The sequence below is a fragment of the Brachycentrus maculatus genome, unplaced genomic scaffold, assembly GCF_059751285.1.
Source record: "Brachycentrus maculatus isolate JH-2025_06_01 unplaced genomic scaffold, ASM5975128v1 h1tg000099l, whole genome shotgun sequence".
NCBI lineage: Eukaryota > Metazoa > Arthropoda > Insecta > Trichoptera > Brachycentridae > Brachycentrus > Brachycentrus maculatus.
Window position 1 is genome coordinate 1,348,945 of NW_028280853.1, and position 27,872 is coordinate 1,376,816.

The 27,872-nt window shown below is 32.2% G+C and overlaps 3 protein-coding genes across 3 annotated transcripts in view; 1 reads left to right on the plus strand and 2 right to left on the minus strand.

Moving 5' to 3' along the window:
* Window positions 1-866: 866 nt before the first annotated feature.
* Window positions 867-3,745, minus strand: LOC148310348 (peptidyl-prolyl cis-trans isomerase FKBP2). The gene is made up of 2 exons (XM_088258591.1): window positions 3,456-3,745; window positions 867-1,144 (listed from the first exon to the last, which is right to left on the minus strand). Exons 1-2 carry the CDS (start codon window positions 3,615-3,617, stop codon window positions 887-889), a joined length of 420 nt encoding a protein of 139 aa, XP_088114717.1. The 5' UTR covers window positions 3,618-3,745; the 3' UTR covers window positions 867-886.
* A 2,272-nt stretch (window positions 3,746-6,017) lies between these two features.
* Alg2 (alpha-1,3/1,6-mannosyltransferase Alg2) lies at window positions 6,018-9,848 on the plus strand. The gene has a single exon (XM_088258629.1). It carries the CDS (start codon window positions 6,196-6,198, stop codon window positions 7,456-7,458), a length of 1,263 nt encoding a protein of 420 aa, XP_088114755.1. The 5' UTR covers window positions 6,018-6,195; the 3' UTR covers window positions 7,459-9,848.
* Window positions 9,849-13,536: 3,688 nt separating this feature from the next.
* Window positions 13,537-27,872, minus strand: part of obe (activating signal cointegrator 1 complex subunit obelus) — a 35,569-nt gene continuing 21,233 nt past the window's right edge. The window contains exons 19-38 of the mRNA XM_088258600.1: window positions 27,225-27,450; window positions 26,678-26,819; window positions 26,321-26,432; window positions 25,974-26,065; window positions 25,521-25,597; window positions 24,612-24,832; window positions 23,978-24,080; window positions 23,152-23,341; window positions 22,910-23,063; window positions 21,876-22,012; window positions 21,446-21,662; window positions 20,571-20,729; window positions 20,259-20,400; window positions 19,674-19,864; window positions 18,933-19,123; window positions 18,214-18,382; window positions 16,680-16,967; window positions 15,807-15,941; window positions 14,741-14,945; window positions 13,537-14,491 (exon numbers count right to left, since the gene is read on the minus strand). Coding sequence (XP_088114726.1) covers window positions 14,331-14,491; window positions 14,741-14,945; window positions 15,807-15,941; window positions 16,680-16,967; window positions 18,214-18,382; window positions 18,933-19,123; window positions 19,674-19,864; window positions 20,259-20,400; window positions 20,571-20,729; window positions 21,446-21,662; window positions 21,876-22,012; window positions 22,910-23,063; window positions 23,152-23,341; window positions 23,978-24,080; window positions 24,612-24,832; window positions 25,521-25,597; window positions 25,974-26,065; window positions 26,321-26,432; window positions 26,678-26,819; window positions 27,225-27,450 — 3,312 coding nt within the window. The 3' untranslated portion in view covers window positions 13,537-14,330. The remainder of the gene's footprint in view (window positions 14,492-14,740; window positions 14,946-15,806; window positions 15,942-16,679; window positions 16,968-18,213; window positions 18,383-18,932; window positions 19,124-19,673; window positions 19,865-20,258; window positions 20,401-20,570; window positions 20,730-21,445; window positions 21,663-21,875; window positions 22,013-22,909; window positions 23,064-23,151; window positions 23,342-23,977; window positions 24,081-24,611; window positions 24,833-25,520; window positions 25,598-25,973; window positions 26,066-26,320; window positions 26,433-26,677; window positions 26,820-27,224; window positions 27,451-27,872) is intronic.

Below are 27,872 nucleotides of genomic sequence, written 5' to 3' on the forward strand. Positions count from 1 at the left end.
TTAACAGCCACTTGCCGTTTATTTATCTCACTTAACAACTCTGTATGAAAAACATAAGATATGTGAGATCCATTGACATCAGCAGAGGAAAAACACTTGTCATAAGATATGTTACAAACTACCTCAGTGAGAAGTTCTTGTGAGTACAGTCAAATTTCTGTACTGTAAAGTTAGCAATTTAAAAAATTTGCTTCATTGGAAATTTAAATATTCTCTGGTTATTTAAAATTAATAAAAAATCTTCTAGTAATCTGAACACTGATAGTCAATGTGCGTGAATGGCTTACCATTAGACACCTGAAATCTGGGATTTAACAAATGCAGCGCTTGTAAGTTTTTGGATGAAAATAATTTATTGGGGATTACTGTTGTATTAGATATAATTTTTTTCATTGCATGCTATTAGGCAAAGTTCAAAATCAGTGATAGGGGAAGAAATCTTGGAAAAACCCTTTATAATTATAAGGCAAATACCATACATTTTTATGTTCAATAAAAGTATTAGTTATTGGTAGAATTTAGTAAAATAGAAGTTTGTTATATGGAGCTCAAGTGCATTCATGTGACTCTCAGGAAACCATATTTTTTTAGCAAAAAAGAACTGACTGTACTTTATTTAAATAATAAAGTACACTTTGTTAACAAAAGAATTTTACAAACCACAATTTATTGGAATCATTAACTAGTATTTACATAATAGTATGTAGAAAAGAGGCATGTCTTACAGAAGTTTTGCGTATCTATATATGCATTAACAACTATATAAATTGGCAAGATGTATACAATTTACAAAAAAAGTAGCAAATGATTTAAATTGAATTGTTGATGCCGATATCATTGTTCACACGAGTCATTTATGTTAAAAGATGGCTTTTAGATAACTTTATTAGAGTTCTTCTTTTCGTACAATCTTGACTAGCTCTACTTGGAATGTGAGTGTGGCATCTGGAGGTATCTTGGGAGGCGCTCCAGAAGAGCCGTAGGCTAATTCCGACGGGATCACCAGTTTCCGTTTCTCTCCTTCGCACATCCCCATAACTCCCTGGTCCCAACCCTTAATGACCTGCCCTGACCCTAAAGTGAAGGTGAGCGGTTGATCTCGTTTTACGGAACTGTCAAACTCAGTCCCGTCTTCAAGGGTTCCCTAGAAATAAAAAAAGTTTGGTAAGAATCCATAGTTATAATAATTGTTTTTTTAATTGACAAAACTGGATCTGTATGTAAAACTGACAACTCCAGACCAGGTGACCAGGTAGTCTTATCTCTCAACTACCTTTATAAAAATGTATTAAGTACTTAATAATTTTTATCTAGAGATGGATACTCTTCAGTCATCTAATAAATGTTTGTTTAGATCCAATCGTAGCGCTGAGGATGCGATACTTAATGTGACCAAATGTTGGGCAGTGGTTAGTGTCGTGGTAAATTAGAGATTGTTAGATCGAACTGTTTCTCCCAAACTTGATGCCTATTTTTAAGAACAATAAAGCTAGCAATTTTAATGTTTTTGTATGTAATAAGAACGGAAATATTCCTCTTTAAAAAATGCAAACTTACATACTGGACTAGATTAAAATGAGAATCATTAAAAAAAAGCATTTGGCTTGCAATTCATGAAAATTGTAATACTCAAACTACTAAACATGAGATACCACAGAGTAACATTTTTGGTCTTTATTATTAATTTATATAAATTAACTCTGATATGGCTGTTCCTGGCAAATAATTCTCTTTCGCTGATAAATTTATTATGAAAAAAAACACTTATTTCTTTTTATAACTTGATTTTGTCAGTCCATGAAATTCATCTGAATATCATAACTTTAACCTTGATCTGTGCTGATAATAAAATAAACATTCTGAGAAATACACCACACAAATATAAGTGTTTAGGGAACAATACAACTGTTAACTTGTGGAAAACCATATAGAAAAAATGTAAATAAACTGAGATATTTGGGTTTCGTATTCAATCACTTTTAAAGTATTGATTATAAAACTAATAGAACAGTTTGTTCAATTAACTTTATCTTATGGGGTAATTGGATGGGTGGAGCATTTGGAAATCATATTAAGCCTTTAAAAATACAACAAAAACTATTATTACAATTATGCTTAATAAGAATACAACATAAACCTTCATTTAGTTATTCCTAAAAGCTTTTTTTAAATGCAAGGCATATGTGAAAAAAAAAAAAATGGACTATGGACCATGGACTGGTACCTGAAGCGGAGGGCTGATCACCTTTCCTTCATGTGTAAAACGATCATGATAACACTGCGTTTATAAGACACAGTGCCCTATGCACCATTGGGGTGCGGATAAGGGTTTTATTATTTATTATTATTATATGTGAAAAATCTATTGTAAATTGCCAGCGCTTGTTTTCTCAAAATCTAAACTAATGCAGCTAGAGAAGAAATTAACCATTCCGGGAGTATAGACGTAAATGAACGTCGGTGCGAATTTTCCTCATAAGAGTATCGATGTTAATGAATGTCGAAATTCGTTTGTCAGTTGGTATGATGTAACTTGTATAGCAATGACAACTCGGCTGTCCAAACTTAAAACACAGTAAGGGACATTTTTTTGCATTTTTGGACTAAGTAGATTAAACTTAGTCCAAAAATGCAAAAAACCGTACTACAAAAAAAATGTCCCTTACTGTGTTTTAAGTTTGGACAGCCGATCTGTGGATATTTCTATGTAATTTTGTCATAAAATTAAACCTAGAGATGGTAAGTTGTATTTTTAAAAATTATTTGTACATAATTTCTATGTTCACAATACATAGATTTAGTGGAAAAAAAATCATGTAAAAAAGAACACACTCCCCATAGAAAGTCGGACATCAATTATTGTACCTCAGGAAAGGTTAAGTGTTGGAAATACCACATTTTAAATCGAGACCTGGTCATAAAAAAAAACAACTTTATTACTCCTAAATAAAACAACTTTTTCTCTAAAGAAGTGGCAGGAACGGATAGCTTAAGACAACTTTCTTAAGACATTTGTTAATGCATTGGATTGTACATCAGATGAATCGGTGATTTTTCTTGTAGATTGTGAGTTGGTTACTTGATGCCATGATTTGTTTTATTAATCAATTATCCATACGATTTATGGTTCGTAGGTGGAGGTAGCGATCAGTTTTTCAAACTGTTTGTTTCTCAAATTACCTTCCATACCATATTGTACATTGTAGGCGTATAAATTGCCTATGTCGGTTTTTTATGTGTGTCATAAATAAATATATGCATCATAAAAAAATAAAATACACCCATAAATTATAAATATTTTTTTTACTTATTGTAAAAACATTGCGCTCGTCATCACTTTTACGTTTGATATATTTAAGAGAAATTTACAATTTTATTTGATAGAAATATGGGTTGAAAGTTGAAATTTCGATTAATACTGTTCTGAATTGATTAAGGCATAGTTAGAACGTTACCGTATAGTGAATATGAAGGAAATCGCCTTTTTTTGACTTGATTGTGCAGTTCTCTACACGTTTTTTTATTCCAATTTGGAGCTTCTTTTTTGGCTTCTCGTCAGCTAATGTGAGGACCAAACATCCCAAGAAAACAAGCAAAGGCAGATTAAGAAATTTCATTTTCCTAAACTGTCAATTGCATAGGAAATTGAAGGGAATATCAAACAAATAAAAAATTTACTAAAGATTATACACTAAACAAGCTATCTAGATTTTCCCCACAATTTTCCCGGCGATCAAACCAAAGATTATATACTAGTAAAGATTGATATCTTTGTCAAATTAGTATGGTAAATGATTATACGTGTTGAAAAAAATCAAGAAAATTAAATATTCTCACTATTCACACTAAAAAATAACCTACGCAGAAAAATCAGCTGATCGATGCACTCGACAGCCTTATAGAGACAAAAAGGAAGAAGAAGCTCAAATGTCAAAATCAAAATAACCTAAAAATGCCATCGACATGAAACTCTGTAAAATGCGTTTCGTCATTTTCCCGCCTTTTCAGGAAAATGGCAAAATACGCATTTTACAGAGTTTTATGTTGATGACATATTTAGGCTATATTGATTTTGACATTATTCAATGAAATTGAAAAATGAAAAAATCATTTAGCTGGTAAAAAGGTTTATTATATCCATACTTTGACTGAACCGGAAGGTGAACCAATTACATACTCGAGTTGTTAGAACTCTTAGTTCTCTTAAACCTATAACCTTCTGGATCAAATCAAAGAAAATTACAATATTACAGGAATATATAAAATTATTATTGTACTTAAAATTACACACACAAAGGGCACTTGTCCACTACCCAGAATTTTACCCTCCGGCAGTCAGGTTTTGAAAAGTGAAAGCGACTACGACAGTGTAGCGTGATCGAATTTACGCGCAACGTGTTCACGCACCTATCAAGAGCTCCGATCCGAAGAAAGATGGAGTAAAGCACAAGCCAATCCAAGCCAATCGTCGTTTAAAAACGCTAACTGACGTGCCGGACGGTAAAATGCCGTGTAGTGGACAAACGCCCTAAGGGCCCTTGTGCACTACACGGAATTTTACTGTTTGGCAGTCCGGTTATTGCAAATAAAAATGATTACAACGGTTTAGCTTTAGTGATCGAGTTCATGCTAACCATGATCGTGCACCGATCGAGCGCACCGATCCGGAGAAAGACGGACAAGTGCACAAGCCAATCATCCGTTTTTTCATGCTAACCTGACTGCCGGACAGTAAAATTCAGTGTAGTGCTCAAATGCTCAAACTAGGTCCCAAAAAGCCTTCTTGTTTACAACTAATGTGCATTACTTTAAACGAAAGTGCTTAAGGCATTACCAAATATTGTATTTATGTTTCATATCAATAAAGAAATATTGTTAAATACATATACCGAATTGTAAAGTCACCAGGAATACTGAAGAGTTTTCTTGGACCTATATATTATAGAAATGTACTTTTAGATATAAATAAATAAGATCGGCCTCATTTGAACAATTTTAGAATAACACAGTGGTACCCTGATCACACAATAGCTATAGGCTTAAGGCCAAATAAAATAAATTTCTTTGTAGTTAGAACAATACCCTTCAGATCTGCATGTTTAGCACCACTTTCAAAAAAAGAAAATTATTGAGGTTGCTTGTAAGGTGTGTAAAGCCCTTTTATCCTAATAGTTAATGTGTGATCGAAAAACATTGCAATTCGATAAATCCATTTCGTAAATTGAAATTTACATGAGGACTCATTTCATAACATATAACAATTATGTACAAGTTTTTACTGATCTATCATTATTATGATATATCATAATAATAATATATAATTTTATATTCTTTTGTTAAAAATAATATGAAAATAACTCCTATAATTGGAGATAATCCAGATTTTGTGAACAAGTATTTGGACACACTCAAAATGTTGGAGGTTATTTGAATTGCAACTGCCTTATTGTAAAGTTATTCTTATAAGTTTCTATCATTTTTTTGATTTTATAATACTAAAGCAAAGACTAAAATTTAATTTTAATAATAACACGTAAAAATTTGTGTAAAAAAGCATATATATGCTCGTTTTCTAAGTTTTAGTTTTAGGGATTAATCGAAAAGAAAATAATCGATTTCAAAATAATTCATTCGTTTATTGGTTCGACTAACATTTATTTCGTAATTTAGTTCTTTTTTATATTTTTCTATCATGAAACTTAAAATTTTTGCGTAGTTCGAACTATTTATTCCGAAATATGACTTTCTCGAAAATCAAATAAATTCCTCGAGAAACGCCTTCTAAATATGTATTAATTTAAAATCAAACACAGATTTTTTGAGTCTACTAAGTTGTATTTTATTAACAAAAAACACATAAAAAATTATATTGTGACAATTGTTTCGCCTTGTTAGGGCATTATCAAGCCTTCTAAATATTTCGATTATTAAAATAATCGAAATGTTTCGATCATTTTCATTCAATTGTTCCCACCAGTAAAATTTACGTTTTATGTTTGACGTTTGCTTTTTGACGTTTATTGGAAATATTTTTTCAAAACAAAGGTTTATGCTGACGCTTAGTTAGTTATTTCTCGAATTAACCACGTGCTCTTATTCGACTGTAACATATTTACGTCTTTCTGATAGACTTTCGTCGCCAAATCAAGTGAAAATATTTATAAATAAGTTATGATGTAATATTTGCGAAACACAATGGTTAAGATTATATTTCTTCACCCCGATCTCGGGATAGGAGGAGCGGAGAGACTCGTGGTGGACGCGGCTCTAGCTTTCAAGAAAAAGGGACACGAAGTTAGTTTTTACACCAATCACCACGATAAAGGACATTGCTTTGTTGAAACGAGAGATGGTACATTTCCAGTTACCGTAGTTGGAGATTGGCTTCCGAGATCTGTTTTCGGAAGATTTCAAGCTCTCTGCGCGTATACGAGGATGGTATATGCCGCGATATACTTAGCTTGGTACGTAATTCCAATTCTTGAGCCTGGATTAATATTTTGCGACCTTATTTCCCTTTGTATACCTTTTCTGAAGTGGGCGAAAGGGAACTTCAGAGTCGTGTACTACTGTCATCATCCGGACAAACTATTGACGAGTAAAGGCGGTTTAATAAAACAACTGTACCGACTTCCGCTTAACTGGTTCGAAGAGGTTAGCACTTCCAAAGCGGACAAAGTCCTCGTCAATAGCAAATACACGGCTCGCGTGTATAGTGAAGCCTTTAAGCAGATTTCCGAAGTGCCTGATATCTGCTACCCTTCTATAAATACAGAATTTTTCAATAAGTCCACTCCAAAAGATATCGAGGAAGTTCTGCATGTACAACCGGGAGCCATATTGCTACTATCAATCAACCGATACGAACGTAAAAAGAACCTCGGGCTCGCCTTGCATTCACTGCGTTCACTTCAAGAGTTAATCCCCGAAGAAGAATGGAATAAAGTACATCTCATAATGGCCGGTGGATATGATCCGATAAACAATGAAAATTTAGAGCATTATGAAGAATTGTACGAATTGGCGTCGGAACTACAACTTAGTGATAAGGTCACTTTCCTAAAGTCACCTTCTGACACGGACAAAATCTCATTACTTCATCACTGCAGCATTCTAATTTACACTCCCTCCAATGAACATTTTGGTATTGTGCCTTTAGAAGCTATGTATTTCGCAAAACCCGTCGTAGCTGTCAACTCCGGCGGTCCCACGGAGACTATAGTCCAGCAAGTCACCGGTTTCCTGTGTGAACCGGAATCTGCCAACTTCGCAGTGGCCATAAAGAAATTGGTTATCGATGCGGACCTCAGGGAGAGGATGGGGGAAGCGGGTAGGAAAAGATTCGAGATGAAATTCTCGTTTGACGCCTTCACAGACCAGTTAGACGGGATACTTAAAAGGCAGCAGCAGTGCTTAGTCGCCGCTAAACTGGAAAAGAAAGAAAAAAAGGACCAATAGGTTCTCTATACTGGTTTCATTGTAGTTAAAAGTACTTCCAATGTTGACATATTTATTTATTTTTGAGGGAAAAGATGTAACGGCAAACATTCTTTGACTTCAATTGTTAAAACTTAATTTTCACATCTGTAATAAATAATAAAATAAAAAATATGTTGTATTCATGTTGTATGAAGATAATGGCAGCAATCATTCCGCCAATTTACTAATTGGCGGAATGATTGCTGCCATTATCTTCCAACCAATGTAAATATGCATATGTGAAATTGTTTTTTTTTTTTGTTCATACATAAAATAATATAAGTCGTAAAACTTGTTTACGATAATAACTAGAGGCTTATGATTAGAAGAGCGAAACTACCAAACTTGTTTTCAAACACTTTCGAGGTCATTTTTTTCATAAAGTGTTACTTGTATGGACAATAAGTATTATGATAAAAATTTTGTATTAACTGTTTTTATTATTTTCTATTCTTATTTTGTTTGTAAATAAAAATAATACTTGACACTGGCAAAAATATCCTTTCACTGGGTGACTGCCAAATAAATAATAAAAAATAAATAAAAAAACTTTTTAGATACCTATGTGTGCTATGACATTTCTGATAAAGACATTTTATTTGCGAATAAAATATTTTTCCACCATTTAGTTGCTAGATTTTATACATCAGTTCAATCATCTATCGTATGTTTGGCTGATGGGTATAGTTTGTCATTTTTCAAAATATGATCTTTATAACAGTTATAGCAGTCGTATGTTAAAAAGATTAATTTATTTCAAGTTTTAAACCGCCTTTTTTAATGTTGCTGATTATATTCACCTTATTTTGGCATACACTCTTTTTTAGATTTTGGTAGATAATTCTTAGTTAAATTTCGATTTTCTTATTTCTAGATTCGCTTTTGTGATCCTAAGCCTCCAAAATATTTTCCATATTATGGGCTCAAGACTCAAATGTTAATAACACCATATTTCATTTCTTTTTTTACACTAATATAAATGTGATATTTTATTTGAAAGGCTTTGTAATCAATTTACATATTAAGTTAACCAGTTTTTATTTTTCTTTCCATCGGATATTATTGTTATGATTGTACATTTTCAGACTTCCATATTATACATTTAAAAAACCGCCATTTATTGCATTCCAAATGTTTATAACATTCTTGATAATTAAAGCTTTTATATTATTTATAGAAAAATATATTATGTATTTGATTCAAACTCACTCAAAGTACATAGCATCTAATATGTATATACATAAATATATTTGTACATAACTTTTCCCTACCCATTTATAAAGTTATAATATTTTTTGATGATGGGAAAAACACAAATGTCTTTGTTTTATCCTATATTCTTTAAATATTTTAATCACCATAATGTACAAAGTTACATTGTTTTTGTCTTACAAAAAGGCGTTTGAAAACTTTTTGTGGTTGTGTAAATCAGATGCTACTCATTACAGAATAAAGGACCAATAAAGAAATATATTTATTACTCCGTATTATAAAACCGATGTAAAGCAATGTTTTTTTCAATCAAATGTATTTTGTACAGGAATTGAGGTATCCCAAAATTTGTTTTGATAGAATATTGAGAAAAAATGTATAGGTTACACAGGCATTTTATAGAGACAAAAATGTTTTAATTTAATGACTGCCTATTTGAAATAAGACAATTGTGTGTATGTGTGTTTTTAATCGTTGAAAAGTTAAAATTATTTACTTAATGTGAAATGATTGACAATTTAATGTAAAATGAAAAAAGTTGGCACACCACTGCTCTAGATGCCAGATGGAAAAAGCAAGAGTTGAACCATAGACCTCATAGATAGTTAGTGGTCAAATTAGCCACTACACAACGGATGCTGATAATACATTATGAAGTCCTTAACTATTAAAAACAAACTAAAGTATGTTTTAGAATAAACGAACTGTTATAAATTTTAAGAAAAACTTAAATTTAATAGGTAATTAAATCTTCTTTTCCAATCTAAAATTACAATAATACGGTAAAAAAAATAGCTTAGGGTTGTGATAAGTTTCTTTTGCCTATATTGATTTTATTATTGCAATTATATAAAATAAGCAAAAAACAGCAGACTCAAATCATTTAAACACTTTTTGTATTCGTTTTGGAATTGCATTAATTTTTGATTACGAAAGTTAGTTTTTTTAGCCACAATATATGTAAGATATTAAAAAATCTTACAGATGTTGAATTTGATAAATCATCAAAGTTTTAATCTCCATCTGAAAATTAAGAATAACGTTGAACAGCCTTCCAAAACCCAATAAAATTGCATGTTTTGTTCAATGTTTTATCTAAATTGATTGTATTTGCTTTAAGAATAGTTAATTAAAAATAAAGAAGTTGATTTTCCAAATATCTTTTCATCTACATTTATTCTTTGTAAGATCTTCAAATACATATATTTTTTGCTGACGCTGTGTGAGAATCTTTTTTGTTGAACTTTTTTGTTCAACTTTAATATAATATTGTACCCTTTCAAGACTGTTTTTGTGGTTTTTAAATTAACATAATATATTTATATTTTTTTTAGTAAAAGTAAGTTTAGAACTTTGCATATATAAGTTAATTAAATTTATATTGTATAAGGTTAAATAATATATTATACATATAACCTTATGAAGCTTCACCTCTATCATGGAATAAATGGAATTTATCTTTTTGAAATCCAGTGTCCGAATATGTTATTATAGTAGTGATAGCAAAACTGAATAAAATTATCTTTTACAATATTTTGAGTGTGTCCAAATCTTTATTCACAAATCTGGGTTTGTCTACTTAGAAGTTATTAATTGACAGGTCGTAAGTACTGTAAATACCTAGACTACCATATTCTTCATCTATATTGAAATGTGAAAATTATCTTGGTCGGAAATAAATAAATTGAATGAATAATATTATACAGACTTTATGAATACATAATATTTGTCTGAGTTACAATTCCCCCAGAAAAACACAACATTTACAAAACATCATATGTCATCAATTAAATTGTTTTACAAAAGCATAATAATATTTTAAGAAATAAATCATCTGTAAAATTACAAAATTGCAGTCGTGAAATATCATATATAAGATAAAATGGCTTACTTCGAAAACAAACAAAAAGACAACTGGAGAGATTGCTACAGGTATGGTGGACTAGTAGCGCACTTCAAACTTCAAAAGAAGTTTTTATTAAGATTACTGTGATATCAACAATTTTTGTAATCTGCGAGGATAAGAATTTTATCATTTTTACAATAGATGGTGACCAGGGAAGACTTAAAATATAGAGCATGAAAAACTAATTTAAGGAATAGTTTTTAAACACATTTATTGATTTGGAATATATGATAATTTTAAACCCAGTTTTCGATTTAAGTGGATAATTTTAAGTTTGCTTTCAGTTATATTAACACCAATATATATTGGAGCAAACGTTTTTGCCTCAACATTGTGAAAAAGCGATTTGATTTAATAAATTTTATAATTAGTAATTGCTCTACTAATGAGGAAAAAAACAATTGTATATTGATAATTATCAACGGATTTTTGTCACAACCTTTCCTTTATTATTATTATTATTAGTTTTAATAGTATCAAACCGCGTGTTTACTCTTTATGATATTAATAAATAATGATCAATAAAAATTGTTTCTTTTAAAATGATAACCTAAAAACATAACATATGATAACATAAAAGAAAAGAACTGATAAGAGTTGAAACTTTTATTTCATCATAAAAAAATTGATGAAAATTTTCCCAAAAATAACCTTTTTATTATAAAATGTTTTTAGCTTCCAGTTGATCTCAAATTTTATTACTTCAATTCCAAGATTAGGCTTTGTAAAGCGAAAAAAAAAATTGGGTTATAGATGGATCCTTCTTTTGAATTTTTATTATTTTTTTTAAATTAAAAGAAAAATATTTGTGTTATTACTTACCAACATTCTTAAATTTCATACTATTTCTGTAAGCCTAAGCGGCTCGTTATTAGAAATAGGTATCAAATTGTGGTGGAGTGGGTTCGAATCGAGAAACTCTGACTCAAAAGTCAGAGCGACACTAACCACGGGACCACAACCCGACACTAATAAGTACATATTTTATGTTTTTTCCGTTTGCCATTTTTATAAGATTTTTCTTGGTTACACATGTAACTACCTCCTGGTGCCCAGCTTGAAATATTTATCGTTGAATTAGAGGTTATGATTTTTATAATCTGAGTATGATTTTTTTTGGTATCTTTTACTCCATTATATCACTGTTCTTCAAACCCTTATCCGCACCCGATGGTGCATAGGGCACTGCATAATATAAATGCAGTGTTATCTTAATCGTTACAAATGAAGGAAAGGTGATCACCACTCCACTTCAGGTACCAGTCCAGGGTAATATGGAATAAATATTAGAGTGAAAAAATCACCTATAAATCCCCCCCTTGGGAATCGGACCCGGGACTTGCAGTACGGTAGCCAAACGTGCTGACCATTACACTACGCAGGCGGACTGTTAATAAAACTTTTATCTAACATTATTGCGTAGTTATTATTTGTATTATTATTTAAATTTTCCTTTGTTGATTCCCCTTCATTCGGGGTAGTTGATTTTTTTTAAATTGTCATATCAATTTTTTATTATAATCCGATATGTGTATTTAAAAAAAAAATAAGGGTATGAAATAAAAAAAGGGAAATGTTTTCATAAAATTTATTTTTACAAATGCACATTACTTTATTGCAAGTATCTATATATTATATATTTATAAAGTTCACATTTTAACAGCCTTAAATATTTTAAGATAAATTGTAAAAATATAAAAAATATTTAACATACATATTTACAAATATGCGGGAAGCACAGAGTATAAATAATTTACTCTTTGAAAGGCTTATGTTGTTCAGTAACAATACAAGGGAAATTGCTTTTTAGATCCTTCTTTGTGTATTTAAAAAAAGGAAGAAAAATTGTAGGAATATACACAACCAAAGTATTTTTATTATTATTATTTTATCTACTTCATCATTAATCTATTCTACAGCCCGTCAGTACAATCCTTTCATCCCTTTTCACAAATCATTTTTCATTCCCTTTCTTTCACTGTGAAATTTATAAATTTGTACTGACTTGGTTTTATTATTGTTGAAATTGTTTACATTTCTTTTTGTAATGTACTACCTGTCGACTCAACAAATGGATAAAATATATGTATTCATTTTAAATCAAACACAAGTTAGGGCATTATCAAACATTCGTTTGATAATGCCCTAACAAGGCGAAACAATTGTCACAATATAATTTTTTATGTGTTTTTGTTAATAAAATACAACTTTGTAGACTCAAAAAATCTGTGTTTGATTTAAAATTAATACATAAATTAAAATGGAGTACTACAAATTAAACGCCAAATCAATAAATAAATGGATAAAAATCTACAAGCGCATTTGCACAAGAAGCTAAATTAATAAATGAAGGATATTACAATTTTATTTAATGTTCAAAAATACTAAATATCTCACATACAATTCTTTAATAGAGGCAATGATTACAACACTATGAAATAATTAATATTTACTCCAGAGGATAATCATCCGTACAATATTTGGTATTTTTTAATATTCCAATGGAAGTCTTGGTATAAAGTTAGGTACTTGCTGTATTATGATGTGAAACAATTTTTTTTACTATGTACTGCTAATAAATTTCAAAAAGTCATATTAAAAATGAAGAATAAGTATGTAATCCAAATTCGATATAAATAACAATAGTTCTGTCATTTCTATGAAGGAATTGATAATTTCTTCAATTGGAACATTCATTTTCAATCCGGTAACTTAGTTATGCATAACTTGAAGGAATGTAGTGAAAGTTTTAGTAGGTCTCAGTGCGACCAACAAGGCTGGTGAATTTAGTTGCAAGTCTTGTGCAAAGTAATGCAACTGAATGCGTTCATATGACCAGTTTTTGTGAATTTAATATGTATAGTAGCATTTGATGGTGTCAAAGTTAAGGTATATGGTGCATTTAATACCTTGGTAGTGCTACAATCATATTAGCTACATTTTAGTATTTATTTCTCACCATTGGTGACAATCAATTGGCTGCATTAATGACCAACATTCATGGAAACTTTGACAAAGTTAATGATTGTCCTGTGGGTATTTAAGGTATATTTTTTTTCTACAAATTTAGTTTGTAAAATCAGTTCTAAAATAAAAAAAAAAAATATTTTTTAACAATTCCATACTGCATTAGAGTAAATTCTTCTCATCTACAGTTAGAGCGTTTGTCCACTACACAGGATTTCACGGTCCGGCAGTCCGGTTTTGAAAAATGAAAACGACTACGACAGTTTAGCGTGATCGAATTTACGTGCAACTTGTTCACGCACAGATCAAGAGCTCCGATCCGAAGAAAGATGGACAAAAGCACAAGCCAATCCAAGCCAATCGTCGTTTTAAAATGCTAACTGACGTGCCGGACGGTAAAATTACACGGAATTCCGGGTAGTGGATAAGCGCCCTTAGAGTATCACAAAAATGTACATAATGAATCATATTTGTATACTTTATTACAAAATTTAACGGTAAATTATGTATTTAATATTGCTTATACATCCTACAAAAATTTACCAAGTAAAAATTAAAATGAATTCTGAGTAAATATGTCAAACAAAGCTTTAAAAAAAAATAATTTATAAGGAATATTGTGATAGATAGTGTAAAACTTTAGAAATGAATTTATAAAACTCGCAGTTTTTTAGCAATTTGAATGAGATAATGTCAAAAGTATATGGATTGACTTGATCACTTTTCGCAGTATGATCACGATCCTTGTTTTTTTTTAAGGTACTAATTATAATTTTGTAGCCGTTATTGTCTTATCAGCCGGAGGAATAAAAGAGTTGAAAGACTGTTCTCCTGGTAAGGCTTCTACGACGTCCAACTGTATATTATACTGCTGATCTAGTCCTAAGTAGCTGTCACTCATGATGTACAAAGTAAGGATTGTGCGGCCTGTAACACAAAAATATTAATGTAAGTTTTATAAAAACAAAAAAATCTTAAAATAACATCACATTTTTATCTAAACAAATTATGTATATTAAAAAATATATATGTATAAACATCAAACTAATTGATACACTTACTTTTATACACCATATCCTTCCCTGTGCGGAGCACATTCAATCGATACATAAAAAATGAATAAATCAGTTGAATTAGATATTACATAGTAAGGTTATTAACATAAATTATCAGTACCTTGTTTAAAAGGAGTGAAGAAGCTGATGTGTTGCTTGGAATGGGATCCCCGGACGGTGGCCCTTTTGAGTGCCAGCACCTCCTTGAACTCCATGGAGCCGAGAGTCAGGAACCAGCCCTCGTCTTTCCCTCGAGGAAACTTAGGGCAGTGCACCGCGCTGGACTTACCCCCACTCCGGGACACGTCTACTATCAAGGTGTAATCCTGGGACAAACAAAAATACAGTTTAAAATGGATAAATTAAAAAGAAATCTGAAAACATTGAAAACGGGTTACATATATTATTTGGGCATATGGAGCTCGTGGATAGGGAGAGAATGGATAAGAAAGACATGGCATGACCAAATCAGAACCTAAATTCTGGCATGTCGATAGCCTTCAAAACTTGAAGGCAGTAGTGTGCACAGAAATATTAGTCAGATATGTATTTGAAAAAAAAAACAGGTGCTAGATTCCACCCTCTTGCAAGTACATATTTAAAATCATATAATATGTGTATAGATGGTAAAGAATAATTGATTAAGGATTATAACTAATAGCATGCAATAAAATATTCAGCATCCAATAAAAGAGTAATACCCAATAAACAATTTTACCCAAGAAGTTTGTATGAATAAGCAGCTGTGCATGTAGTATGATTTTTTTAAATTTCCAAATTCCACATGTGTATGTAATGGTAACATACATTTGATTGACTGTGTTTAATTTACTCCAAGAAATTAAATAATTTAAATAAAACCAGAAAAAGTTTAAGTGTGGAGCGAAAATAAATAACTAAGAATGTTTTCCTAATACATATATACATATGGATGTAATTTTATTGAAAAACAAAATGATAATATGACTGGATGTATAATGTGTAGTTTTAAACAAATAAATTTTCCGCCTCAAATGCAGCCAATTTCCTTTGAGATTTTAATTGAACGCAATCTAATAGAAATGAAACATAAATGATGAATATACTACATATAATGAAGATTACCAACTATTAGAAAATACAAATTAAAATACAGACTAGACAAATAAAGGAAATAAAGGAAAAATCGTATAATTTAGAAGTCATACCTGCTCGCTGTGTACTTTTATCCAATTGTTTCTATCCTGAGGTTGCATGATGGGTATATTTTGTTCCATAGGACTATCACTCCACACACCCCGAATGCTGAGCTTTACCCGCAGAGTAGGGAAATCACAGATAACCTGAAAACATAACACCAATTAGTACATTCTTGCAATTTATATCAGTAAACATGGTCACATCTACTGAAGCTACAGAAACGGTAAAATCGTCAGAGTAGCCATGAAATCAAATAAAATAAAATCCTTAAGATATATTTTATAATGAATGAGATTTATGAAACGATCCGATTCATACATTGAAGCAAAAGAAAGTGATTTTAAATTGTGTATAGTAAAATATGTATAACCTTTCATTTCATTAATTTACGAGGTAAATGAAATAATTTATGAGGAAATTTAATATGGATATTAGAAGTATATTAACTTATAAACAATACTCTTCTTCTTGAAACCCTTATCCACACCCCAATAGTGCATAGGGCACTGCATTATATAAATGCAGTGTTATCTTGATCGTTAACAGATGCAGGAAAGGTGATCAGCCCCCCCCCCCTTCAGGTACCAGTCCAGGGTAATATTGAATAAATATTAGAGTGAAAAAATCACTTTAAGTTATTTGACCCCCAATGGTACATAGGGCACTGCGTCGTATAGAAGCAGTGTTATCTTGATCGTTAAATACACGAAGGAAAGGTGATCAACCTTCCGCTTCAGGTATCAGTCCAAGGTCATATTAAATATATATTAGACTGAAAAATCACTAATATTTATTTCGACCCTCTTGGGAATCGAACCCTGGACTTCCAGAACGGTAGCCTAGCGCGCTAACCACTACACTATGGAGGCAATTATAGTCACCTTATAAATCTGTTCGATCTGATGGTCGTCGAATTCGGTTCTCAGGGTGCCTGCCAGCGCTTCGTAGTTCCTCACGCAGGCCATCTTCAGGCCGGCGGGGACAGTGCAACACTTGCCAGTGGCCTGCGCCATAGCCTTGAACAGGTAGAGGTGGTGGGAGTCCACGTGCGGCAGCGTCGTCAGCGGAGAGTCCTGTACCCAGCGAGCCTGGATCACCATCTGCATGACCTGTTGGGCGCACAGAGTCGCCGACAGCCATCCTCGCTCAGCACACGTGTCGATTATCGCCTGGTAGACAAATTATTATAATTATATTAAAGCCAATTTATATTACAAGCAGTTTTCACTTAATCTTTAGATACTCATGCGCCGCATGCAATAAGGGTAGCGCCCTGCCCAAGTATTTTTGTGAAATGTTCGCGCGACTTGCTACCTACGCGTAGCTGTTATAAAAATGATTATATCTCTAAAATTAGTCTTACTATTTAGGTAAAATAAAAAGCATTATCAAAATGAAAGAGTGTTAATAATTTACAATAATAAAGTACCTTTCTTTTATTACGGCCCACCTAATAAAACACAATGCAGCTCCCAAGAGTCAACCTTGTAATGCAGGTATAAACACTAATATTACGCATCATGACTAAAATATTTATCAGAACCAAAAATAAAATGCCGGATCAGTATCTCAAAGACATTATTTAAGTAAGTTAATATATTTTGAATACTATTGTCATAAATCAGTGTAATCCAATAGCAAAATGCATTACAATCACCGGTCCTGTATGGGAGCGGTGGGCATTGAACAATGCAAATCCGCGGTTCCATAAAGGACCACTGGGCGGCTAAAAGTTAATGATCACATCCATTACACTCAACTAGTCATTAAGCTTCTTGGCCTGTAAACCAATTTCTTAATTGTAATATTTCCCCTGACATAATTAATTTAGTTAAATATCTCCTGACTAAGTGGTAGAGATAGGAAAAACAACGTATACCTACAATTGCAACTCCTTGCCTACTGATGATAATGGGATATACAAGATTTGTAGTGGATGTAAGTTAAAATAAAATAGTCGTTAACAAAATGAAAATGCCATACTATTAAAAATAATTCCATATTTAAAATTAAAGCACAACCTAAAATGTAGAATGCCTATTCTGTAAGGTGGAGACTGACCAGAGCATTTCGTCGTAACGTAACACGTTACAATGCGAGTATTCGTATGGTCAGTACAGCGAGCGGAGCGCTCCATACGTAGTTTCGGATGCTCACTGATGCTCGCCGAGAGTGATGTTATGGCGTTACGTTACGACTAAATGCTCCGGTCAGTCTCCACCTGTAGGTTATTATGCACAGTATGTATTAGGCATTTGGCACAAATATTATGCAGTAAATGTGTCGGAAAATAAGACCAACCCTAATATTTAGTGCCTTTGTTTGATTAAGTGAAAGTAAAAATATTTATTCATTCAGATTTTTTTTTTACAATAGAAAATTGAATATAATATATAAATGTATGTATGTACAAACCTGTAGTATCCTAATGGACTGATCCAACACGGACTTCAAGTCAGTCAGGTAGTCCGTGGAAGGAAGGTGTAGTCGGGAGAAGTGAGCCTGGAGCAGAAGGAAGGTCTTGGTGTGTGAGGAGTCCAGCGTGAGAGGATCCACGTCCCATTTGCACAGTTTGGCCAACTCGCTGGAAGAAAAAAATCAAAACAATCAAACCACACATCCAATGTATTATAAATTGTTTTGACCGTGACTGTAGGTGACTACAAAACATTTTGACTTATTTTAAATATTATTTGATGATTTACAATATTTTAACATTATTTTGCTACTTACATATTTGTCAAAATTTTACAATGTAGGAAGAAACTAACAAATCCATTCATGACATACATACATACAACCCTTATCCGTACCCGATGGTGCATAGGGCACAGCATCATATAAACACAGTGTTATCTTTATCATTTAACACATGAAGGAAAGGCGATCAGCCCTCCGCTTCAGGTACCAGTCCAGGGTAATCTTCAATAAATATTAGAGTGAAAAATCAGTTATATTTATTTGACACCACCCCCTGGGAATCTAACCCGGGACCTCCAGTATGGTAGCCGAGCGTGCTGAACATTACACTTCAGAGGTGAACATTGTTTTGCTACGTATTTGTTAAAATTTTACAATGTATAGGAAGAAACAACAAACAAATCCATTCATGACATAATAATACATCAATTTACCCATTCAATCCATCTTCATTATGCCTGACGGGAAGTGTGCTGTATTCGTGGGCATCACACAAGACTCGAAGCATGTCTTCCAGTGAGATGTCAGGAGACAGCTTGTCACAGAAGTGGCGCATGGTCTGGTGGGAGAGGTAATAGAAGGATGCGATACGCCCCACCCATGTACTGCTGATGTTGCGTTCATCCTAAAACCAAATATCTAGCATCATTTTTTTTTATATAAAAAATAAAATAGATTAACTAAAAAAAAAACTTCGCAAAATCCTTAATTCATAGCAAATTTGATTTTGTGGCCGCATATTTTGTGATTCTGTCAGAAGTGTAATAAAAACTCAGAACTAAAAGAAAGAAGAGATTAAACAGATCTTCAACCCCTGGATTCTCAGGAAACTTCCCAGGAAATAACCTTTTATTTTTCCTATTTTAAAATATTTTTCCTGGCAGTACCCATGCAATTAAATGTCTGAGGAAGAATACTTTATAAAGATGGCGATTTTGGGATTATTCAAGGAGAATTCAGCACACTACTTACCTACAGGTGATTATCCTTTATTGTCTATAAAAAAAATAGTCTGTGGTATTGGAAAAATGTTTTGTATAAAATATATTGATAGAAAGCAGAAAGTAATATGTAATCTGATTACGCATCCAAAGTATTTTATTATATGTATTGCAAATAATCTCCAAACATTTTATAATACATCGTTTAAAATACATTCTCCATTTGATGCATACCTCATGTATTTCAACACAGTTAGCAGATGCCAGAGTGTCGAGTGAAGTCTGAATTAAATTGGATAAATAGCTATTCACATCTGCAGCATCCAATGATTCTAGATTGTAGTAAGATGGATTCTGTAGAAGTCTCCGGAAGTAATATGTCCAAGTTAGGTAGTCTAACAAGTCTTGCTTTGTTTGAACAGTACCTGAAAATATCAAAAGGAAAATATATATTTGATACTAGTTATGATGGAAATATATGTTTAAAAAAATGCAAATTGCAAGTGGATAATGGCTTATTACGCAAGGGTAAGGGCGTTTGTGCACTACGTAATTTCACCGTCCGGCAGTCTGGTTTTGGAAAATGAAAGCGACTATGACAGTTTAGCGTGATCGAATGTAAATGCGCAACGTGTTCACGCACTGATCCGAAGAAAGATGGACAAAAGCACAAGCCAATCCAAGCCAATCATCGTTTTAAAACGCTAAGTGATGTGCCGGACGGTAAAATCCCGTATAGTGCACAAACGCCCTAAAAATGGAAATACATATAGGATTTGCAAAGATGTATTTATTACTATTTGAAAAATCAAAACTAACCTGCAACAATCTCAGCGTTAAGATGGTCAGGTAGTACCCCGAGTATACTGGATTCAACAGGGAATGGTTCGTATAGGAATTTTTTATAAAAGTTTTTCTTCACATCATGCACTAAGACAACAGCGACACCTTCATTATCAAACTGAAAAATAAAATGTATGCCACAATGTATCCAGTAAAATCCAATTCTGTAAAATTGTGTGGCCTAATTTTTCTTTATATTTTCATACTTTGTGCATTAAATATATACATTATTTGAGAAATGTGAAGCAAATTATAATTTTTATTGGATATGGAAATTAATATTCATACCTGTGGTCTACCAGCTCTGCCCATCATCTGCAAAACATCTGTGATTGGCATATCCACATATCGTTTCTGTTTACCATCAAAATATTCCGTCCCTTTGATGACAACCAAATGAGCGGGAAAATTAACTCCCCAGGCAAGTGTTGCCGTGCAAATAAGAATCTGAAAATAAAATTATATTGTAACATAGAAAAAACTTTGGTTTCAACTGTACCTACTTCCTAGATAATAAATACAATGGAATGGTACCACATATATTTAAATAAATTCAAATATAGAATTTCAATTTTGTGCGAGAGTGTAAACTTATCTGTGGGTATTATTCTCTGGAGAAATATAAGATTTTACATACATACAGATTTTTCTTTTCTACCTACACTCATATGTGATATATGGTATATGATATGTGATATATATTAGGTGATGAGCACTCATATGTGCCACTGTTAAAGTAACCGCAAGGTTCATCATGGCGAGTTGAGGATTTAAAAAAATCCTAATGATATTACTTTTTCTGCCATTTTAACCATTTGTTTATTTAAAAAAATACTCTTTATGATATACACAAATGTTCCATCTCAATATTATTTTTAGATAAACTTAATATTTGAAAATAGGAATCAAGTTATAGCAGATTGCAAAATTAAAATATAATCATGAAGAATACGTATTTAAGTATGAAAAGAGGTATGAGCAAGTTCCATTATTGACTTCCACACTAAGTTTGATAAGTTTATTAAAAAGCATTGGTTTTAATTTATAAAAACAAAAAAAAAGATTGCTTATAACAGCGAAATACAATATTTGGAAATTCATAAAAAAAACTGTGTTTGATATATGTAGAAGGCAATGTTTGATTTCATTTGAAAGGTACCTACTTGTATCTTTTGATTGACAAAGAGCTCCTCGACAGTTTTTCTGTCTCTTTCTTGCAGTCCAGCGTGATGGATCCCAATACCAAAGGCCAATGTCAGTTTGAGATTGCTTTCTTTGATATTCAGAATAATTTGTTCCATTTCCTCCTCTTCCATGTGCAGAAATTGCTTCGGATCATCTTCAGCTGCTAGATATGCTATCAAATCTAGCGCTGTCAGCCTTCAAAAATAAATACATATAAATTTTTATATCGGTTAAAAAAATTTTTTGTAAGTTATATTTTAAGTTTGAGTTAAACTCAGTTTAAGTTGATTATTTTTACAAGATTGTTTTGAATGGTTGAAGGATATTATTATCAATATGCTAGTAGAAATATTGCACACAAATGTAGTATGATTTATTTATAAAAAAAAGGATATTTAAATTACTAACCTTGTTTGACGCCTACTGGAGACAAAAACTAAAGCGGGAGAAGCGGGTGAGTGCTGTCGGATTGCTTGGAAGGTGGGCTTATTCATCGACATCATTCGGGGGCAGTAATGTCTGCCAGGGTGTCCCGAGATGTGCACCTTTAAAGAAAAATAAATCAATTCTTATTTAACTATTCTGTTGAGAAATAAATTAAAGCACAAAACCAATTGGACTATCGACGTGCTATTTCCTATTGATCCATATTATAAAACAGGTACTAAGGACCAAGGTTTCCATATTCAGATTACTCTTAAATTAAAAGTAGGAATAAAATCATTAGAATAATTTTATAATTTGAATTTCAAGTATTGAGCATTTATGTATGGTACATATTTACGCTTTTATACCATAAAGATCCTTAAAATGCCTATAATCCTTTCTTTACATTCATATAATAAAAAATATGTGATTTTTATTTTATTTTATTTTATTTTATTGGAAGGAAGAACAACAGTTACAATATATGATACATCAGAATACAAAAAATAAAATCATGAGTACCAATTATAGTTCTTCACAACTATGCATAATAGAGGTCTATTTAAAGGAAGAACATGAGACAAGGATGGGATAAAGAGATAAATAGCTTTTCCGGAAACTTAATGATATTAATATATTGTTTGCAGAAAATGCTTAAAAGCATCTTTTACATACTGTTGGCAGGGAGCAGGAGACGCTTAAAAGCGTTCTATTGGATTAATTTTGGTAGAGTGCGAGAGATGCCAAAAAACATTGTACAGGTCGAAATTGGGCTTGCGGTTACTTGTGATTAGTATACTGAGAGACGGCTGGGAGACTGTCTTGAGAATAATTAGGGTCGGGATTGTTGAAAAAACCGCCCGACAACAATGTGTTAAGTTTGTTGGTGTTAAGATGGAGTTATACCGCATACTCTTTGCCATATTCGGTACTAATAAAATTGCACCGCGGCTATTCGCACCAAACGTGGCAAAAGAGAACAGTATAGCTCTGTTTGCATATAGCTTTATTCTTACCTCTAAGGGAACAGGTCTGACAGAAGGCCTAAAGTTATAAAGACCCATGGCTCCAATGCCCAACCAATTAGCGAGATCTTTAGCATTCGCAAGAGCTGTTGAGAGGCCGACAATTCGAAGAGTTCGAGATGTATGCGACGCAATGAAGTTTGTTCTGGAAAAAAAAACACAGTAAGGAATATCATAAATTTATAAAAAAAGTTTAAAAAAAAAAAACAATTATATTGTTAAATTTAGCAAACCTTGACACAATAACTTCCAAAACTGGACCTCTGTCTTCGCCCAGGAGATGAATTTCATCAATTATGATGAGAGCAACATCTTTAACATAGTTCCTGGTCTGCCAAGATCGGCTGATACCATCCCATTTTTCAGGAGTTGTAACTATAACATGGGACTCTTTGATTGCGCGGATATCCGGAGAGACATCACCTTGAAAAGAAGAACAAAATAATCATAATAACATAAGTTAAAAGAAATTTAGGGTCACACACCGATGCATTAATAAATGAAGAAGACTCTTGAAATATCAATCATTTAAAACAAAAGAATTTTTGTGATTCATTCAAAAATATTTAATAAAAACTAATTAACAATCATGCTGCTTACCACGGAAGTAGACAGAAAGAATAGAATGCCACATCAATCTGTCTTTGCAAACAATCTCTGCCTCTTTCATATTCATGGATCTCCTCATACATACCCGCTGATTATTCTGATTCCTGACCTGACAACTTTCAAGTTTTTGAAATACTTAATCACGCTAAATTTACTCAGTCTTCTTCTGCTTCTATTTCAAACTACATTCGCTTCATAAACTTGCTTTACTCTGTTTTCCCCACTCGTTTAATTTGAATGCCCAAATTATCTCAAATTCATTCCTTATCACCATTCGAATATCTACCACACCGTACATTTTGCTGCACATTCATCATTTAGGGTTGGAACTGGGACTTTGTTGTGTACTGCCAGTTTAGCTTTCGAACCACAAATACATCTAACATATCATGTTAAGTGAGCTTTAAAATGAGCATAATATATATTTTTTCATCTGAAAACATTACTTACCCGTCAGCTCAACTACTTTCTTCCTGAGTTTTTGTTCTAAACGTATTTTCCAATCATTGATTCTTTCTCGGACAAGAGCCTTAAGTGGAGCAATGTACACAACCTAGAAATAATGTATTTAAAATGAGTCATTTTATTTGATTTTTTTCCAAGCCTTGAGGTGAAGTGTGTACATATACAAAGTTACATGAAAGAAACATTTTTTTGCAAATCTAATATTGTAATTTCTTGCTGTGGAAGTTTCTATCAGACATATCTATACATATTACTTTCATTAATTGATTCGGCAATCACTTTGTGGTAGTATCCATTTCAAATTCAAGTTTTACATGGTAAATATTACTATTTCTTAAAATTTATACATCTATAGTAAATAAGGTCCTAAAACATATTGTAAACCAGGCGATTTCCATGGATCTTCCTCGAAAGACATCTAAATGAAGACCAAAAAATTCATGAATGCTACAGAAAGATAACATGATTCGAAGGCATGGTCTAGGTGACGTTGTATATGATAGAAGGACCCACAACCTGAGGACGAGGAGAGCTGACCCCACAGTCTACAAAGACGATAAGTTGGGATGGAGCCAGGAAGAAGAAGTAATTAAGGTCCTAATGTTGATTTTGCAGTTACCTTTGCCTTGGGGTATTGCTTGAACACTCGGAACATGGCTATCTCTGCGGCTATGGTTTTCCCTGATCCGGTCGGTGCTCCAAGGAGGACATTATTGTCTGTATGATAGAGGCAGTGGAAAATCTGTGTTTGTATCGGGTTGAAGTGAGTAAAATTATACAGCATCTCAAACTGGGACTCCTTTAGGGCAGTGACAGGGAGGGGTTGCAGTTCTAACAAGTCTAGAAAAAAAAAAAATAAAGACATTACTTGAGATCGAAGGCTCAGGGTCTTTCATATTTTCATATTCCCAATTTTATAATTCATATTACAAAAATACAAGAAAAAATTTGAACAAACTATACCTGCTTCACAGCGCAACGAATAATTAAAAGTAATATGAACTAGTGACATTTTAAATACAAATTTCTGAATTTTTTAATACAAATACCGGATTTAACCTCCAAGGGATTGTTATCATAGATATTTTTATAGTTATCTGAACAGAGACAAGTTCTTTGAGAGGAAAATATGACCTGTCATACTGTTTAACTGTTTAAAGTAATCACTTTTAGACTGCGTTACATTCATCATTATGATTGGACATCCACATTAGTCCGACTTTTTAAACATCTAAATCACTCAAACCATCCAATAATAAGTCTATAACCATGAAAATGCCCCATATTACCATATTTCTTCTTCAAAAAACTTTTTCATTTCTATTGAGATAGTTAACATATTCAAACCAAATATGCATAAATTTGACAAGACACATTTTATTATTTTATTTAATAGATCAAGGGAGAAATCAATGTAACATAATTTCATTTCATATGTCACAGGATTATTTTTTCCAATATTGTTTTTAATATTTATAGTTATCTACCCTTTTTATAGCTAAGTTTACTTGAATAGAAATATATATACCTGTGTGCGGAGGATGACTTTCTGGTAAAATAAGATGCTGAAAACTAACTGGGAGACACGTATGAGCACCTAACCATCTGTAAAATGAAAAAATAAATAAAATGATCTATAATACATACTGGGTATGTCCCAAGTCACAAAATATACAGTAAAAAATATATATACATTGACTACTGAAACATGCTTAATATTCTTTAAAGTACTACATTGAAAAAGTTATCTTGATTCTACCGATGTTCACAGCAGACTGAACTTCAGTACGCTGTAAAGCTTAGGGCCTCTTCCACCTCACCCCAAATAGTTCTAACACATTGCGACCAGTGTAGCAAAAAAAACATGACTTTTGGGACACCCTTGTATATATAACAGAATATCAATTTCACACAAAAAAAAAAATATTATAAGCAAATTAGTTGAGAAATGAGTAATAATATAAATTGGAGGGAACATTACCGATCTGAAGTAGCCCTTATGTAGTATTGAGGGGGTAGTGGCTCCACTAATGGTATTGTGATAACAAGCTCTTGAATCTCTCCAGAAAATACCTAAAAAAAATATTGTTATTCAAACACATTAACATGAAAAAAAAACATACCCAAAATAATTGCAGAAAAAATATAAAACATCACTGAAATAGGGATCCACTATCGTATTGTACACCTTTAAAATAGGGCGCATAAAATGTAAATTTTCTGCTTTTATTACTTTTAGATGCACAAAACACATTTTACATGTGGAAATTTAAACATTTATCATGGAAATTCATGAACGATCATACATATAACTGTTTATAATTTTACCTGCTTTCTGGTCAGCAGAAAATATTCCGAATGATATATAAAATTAGTTTCCGGATCGTCGATCCAGATCCAAAAGGCTTCAGCAGTTTTCCCGTGGAATTTATCATTCCATCTAAAAAAAAAAAAAAAAACTATATTAATTATATTTCAATCAATAAATAACTTGTGATTACCCATAGTTAAAATGTTAACACACATGTCGAGGTTAATCTTTTGAAGTTTCAAACAAAATTCTTCTTATTGAGCCATATACTGGCGGTTGGCAATCATCAAGGCAATTCTTACAGTCACTCTAAATAGCGACTTAGTGTTACAGTAAAATGACTACCTAAATTTTTTTCAAGAGCAAATACATACCTGAAATTGGCCCTTATTTGCACTTTAATCTTGAGAACGGTCCTAGTAATAGGATGGAGACTTGCATCCATTTCAACTACCGGAAATTGTTCAGCACATTGCTTCACGTGAGTACCCATTTTTGGATTACGAAGTAACTCACCTTGAATAAGAAAGAAAAAAATGCATGAAAAATGGCATGGACTGTATTTGATTTCTTCTTAGTGAATGTTGGATTGGCAACTTAGGGTTTCATCAATTTATCATAATAATTTCAAAAAGTAAAATGATTTGGAGATCAGTCAACTAATGACTGGCTAAACATTACGAAAATATAGATTATGACCTTTTTGACCTATTCATAAAACATTAATTCGGTCCAATTATACTGGAAAAATGATTGCTTATAAAAGACAAATAACACTTAATCAGTTTTAATTAAGTACTTATAATAAATACCTTATTTTTATGTTGATCAACTAAAGAATTAAACCTGGGACTGGCAAAACTAGGTGACTAGGTGACTAGTAACTAGGTGAACAAAATGTAATATAAAAAAAATAGAAACCTAATTCTCTGGAGTCCATATCTCGTATTTTATCCACGCCCATTTTTCTATGTTCCAATTTTTCGATTATAGTGACGGGGATAGTGCGAAACTGTCTCATTTCACTTTGTTTTTCCCATTGTTGAAGTTCTAACATTTTAGATAGTGCCAGAAAACGAGCAGCTAATTGGGAATTATTTTTGCGGAGCACAATTTCAAACAACGCACGAGTTATCCTTACAGCATTCTAAAAAAACATGTCACTATTATGGTGCGATAAAGTCATTTTCCTGAAAAATGTGGAATGGTTTCAATTTGTAATGTTGCATTCAAACAGTCTGTACGAAACAGAATAACAAAAGTCATGCCAATTTGAGTGAAAAAAAATATATATTGGCAGTATGAAAATACCCTTAAATATAATAAACAGCTGGTAACACATGTTGTCGGGAATAGGGAAGGATGCAAAGAGAACAAAGATTAACTATTCAATTGAGTTTACTTAATAACAATATACGTGTTTTTCTTATCGACCGACCACTGTCTTAGATCTCCTTATTCGCTCTGCGCTGCTTTCTTGCGCATCTCTGCTTGCTTACATCTGACGCCCACAGATGGCGCTAAATAATATTTTCATTGCTTAAATCTAACAACACAAATAAGAAATAT